Source organism: Triticum dicoccoides, chromosome 2B, assembly GCF_002162155.2.
Source record: "Triticum dicoccoides isolate Atlit2015 ecotype Zavitan chromosome 2B, WEW_v2.0, whole genome shotgun sequence".
NCBI lineage: Eukaryota > Viridiplantae > Streptophyta > Magnoliopsida > Poales > Poaceae > Triticum > Triticum dicoccoides.
This window is the reverse complement of record NC_041383.1, coordinates 767,442,962-767,445,648: the sequence shown is the minus strand read 5'-3', so window position 1 is coordinate 767,445,648 and position 2,687 is coordinate 767,442,962. Positions and strand designations below refer to the sequence as shown.

The following is a 2,687-nucleotide window of genomic DNA, read 5'->3' as shown; positions in this document are numbered from 1 at the left end:
CACGCAAGAGAGAGACAACATGAGAAAAAAATATCAAGCCTTGGGGGGACCGACCACCTTCTTCAGTATATTTGTTTTTGTATCCAATGCATAAGTGTTGTTGTGATCCCAAACTCACGTGAGTTTGGGTGAACAGTAAAGTGAAAAAAGGGACAAAATTGAATTTTTCTTTTTTGTGCCAAACATTGACAATTTTGGAGCATCAATTCTTTTTTTTTTGCCACATTTTCCATGAATGTCATCTGGTGATGAAATTTGCAAGCAATCAAAACATTTGACAATTTTTTGGCACGAAAGAATTTCAGAATTTTTTGAATATTGTTTTGATTTTACTGTTCACCCGGGTTCACATGGGCTCGGGATCATAACAGCTGCGTCAACAAAATGGGAAGTTCTAGGTGTTGCATTCTGCACGAATCTTGAAGCTATGGTGTAACGTGGACTCACTCATCCCCTAGCCTAACATTTACAGCGCCAGCGTCCGTCCAATTATTCTGCCGACTATGTTAATTTTTTTTTATTCTGCCGACTATATATATGTGTGCGTCTCCCGAGTCACACTGCCACCCACCCAACAACACCAAGCACACTGTCAGGTCTCGCCTGAACTGAACGGCTCGATGCAGATGCAGATCCGTCACAGCTCACGCCCGTGTGCCCGCGGCCCGTATGCTCCGTCTGTGACGGGCACTCGGGCGCCGGGATGGACCGCGACGATGCTCCGTCCTGCCGGGGCACTGGAGCGCCGGGATGGACAACGTCCAACGCTCGTGCCTTCAGCGGCTCGCTCGCAGCTCAAAATCTTGCACCCGAGCACCAGCCCAAGCCATGGCGCCACCACGGCCACGCGTGCAGTGGCCGGCTCCGACGTACAGACCACGTCCACCGCCACTAGCGCTCGTGTCCAAGGCAAGCTGCTGCTGCAGAGCTCCGACTCGCCCAACAGCCCGCTCAGGCTGTCCCTCCAGCTCGTCAGCGCCACCGTCCCCGGTACATACATACACATACATTTGTAGCTTAACCAGATGTTCAGCCGCACGTTAAACCACCGTGAGTCCCTCTATCTAACAAACATACGTACAGGGAGTGATGGCCGCGGCGTGAGAGGGGAGGCGGCGGCGCTGGACGCCGTCATATCGAGCGGGGAGACAGAGCTCGACGTGGAGCTGCTGTGGGACGAGGCCCTGGGCGCGCCCGGCGCAGTGCTGGTGACAAACAACTCCGACTTCCCCGTGTACCTGCAGCTGCTGAGCCTGAGCTCGCCGGCCGTCCACTTCGTCTGCAACGGGTGGGTCTATCCCGTCGGGAAGCACCCATACCGCCTCTTCTTCACCAACGACGTGCGTGCACTACACAACACATAGATGGCATGAACTGTTTTCTTGCAGAACTTGGATATATAAGCTACAACGTACGTTTGGTTATTTTGGTGCAGGCGTACGTGAAGGAGAAGACGCCGCCGGCCCTGCTCAAGGACAGGGAAGACGAGCTCCGCCTGCTCCGGGGCGAGGGCTCGCCGGCCGACAAGCCGCTGCAGAAATGGGACCGCGTGTACGACTACGCGCTCTACAACGACCTGGGGAACCCCGACCTGCGCGAGGACCTGGCGCGCCCGGTGCTGGGAGGGTCCAAAGAGTACCCGTACCCTCGCCGGACCAGGACCAGCCGGCCTCCGAGCAAGGCCGATCCCGCGAGCGAGACCAGGGCGTCACTGGAGGAAGGGATCTACATCCCGTGCGACGAGCGGACCGGCGGCGTGGCCGCGGCGCCCAACCTTCCCAAACTCGACGGCCACTTCGGGTCGTTGGCGGATGTCCACGGCCTTTTCGACAGCAACGCCAAGCCCTTCCCGTTCCCCGTCCCCCAGGTCATCTCAGGTACCACAATTGTCTCACCATGCTCTTTTCTTCTCTCTATAGCACACTGTAGCATTGAAGGAGGTCTTGAGTTAAAGGGCTTCGGTCCAAACACATGAACAAACATTTTCGATAGCAGCTATACACACTATAGCGTTTAAAAGAGGTCCGCCGCTAAGATGCATAGCCTGCTATTTGAAACTATGACACAACTTATCAGGCTTTGGGCTGGGCTTTGCAAAGCCTGAACTTGAAATTCCAAGCCTGGGTCCAGCTTGGCCCAGACCGCGGTACGAAAATGGGTACTTGCTCATTTTCAAATGATATAATATTGCCCATTTTCAAGACAAAATACTGCTGTATTATACATATTTTTCTTGTAATATCCTAAGAAAATGTTTCACCGGGCTTTTTATCAAAAAATTAGCCCCGAGCCAGCTTGGACGGACCTGTCCGGCCAGGCCACCCATGCCCAGGTGTATTATAAAGTACGTACGTATGTATGCGTGATTCCACGGAAGTTGAACTCATCAAACCTATTTTTGGTGTACATATATAGCGAATCGAACAGCTTGGCGGACGGATGAAGAGTTCGCCAGGCAAACACTCGCTGGGGCAAACCCTCTGTCCATCGAGCTCGTCACCGGTCTCCCACTCACGAGCAAGCTTGACCGGGCTGTGTATGGTGACCAAGACAGCAAGATAACCAAAGAGCACATTGAGAAGAACTTGGGAAACATGACTGTGGCGCAGGTACGTACTATATATTTCTTCCTTGTCAAATTACAACGCATGTAAAATTTCTTCAAAGTCAAACACTATAAAATCTGA

General features: G+C 52.8%; 1 protein-coding gene across 2 annotated transcripts in view; it reads left to right on the top strand.

The window, feature by feature from the left end:
- Positions 1-549: 549 nt before the first annotated feature.
- The window catches only part of LOC119366161 (linoleate 9S-lipoxygenase-like), a 5,221-nt gene continuing 3,083 nt past the window's right edge, over positions 550-2,687 (top strand). Inside the window, exons 1-4 of one of the 2 annotated variants that reach the window (XM_037631844.1) lie at positions 550-990; positions 1,084-1,340; positions 1,436-1,877; positions 2,416-2,609. In XM_037631844.1, coding sequence (XP_037487741.1) covers positions 621-990; positions 1,084-1,340; positions 1,436-1,877; positions 2,416-2,609 — 1,263 coding nt within the window. In that variant the 5' untranslated portion in view covers positions 550-620. The remainder of the gene's footprint in view (positions 991-1,083; positions 1,341-1,435; positions 1,878-2,415; positions 2,610-2,687) is intronic. The other variant, XM_037631845.1, reaches the window with a different exon arrangement.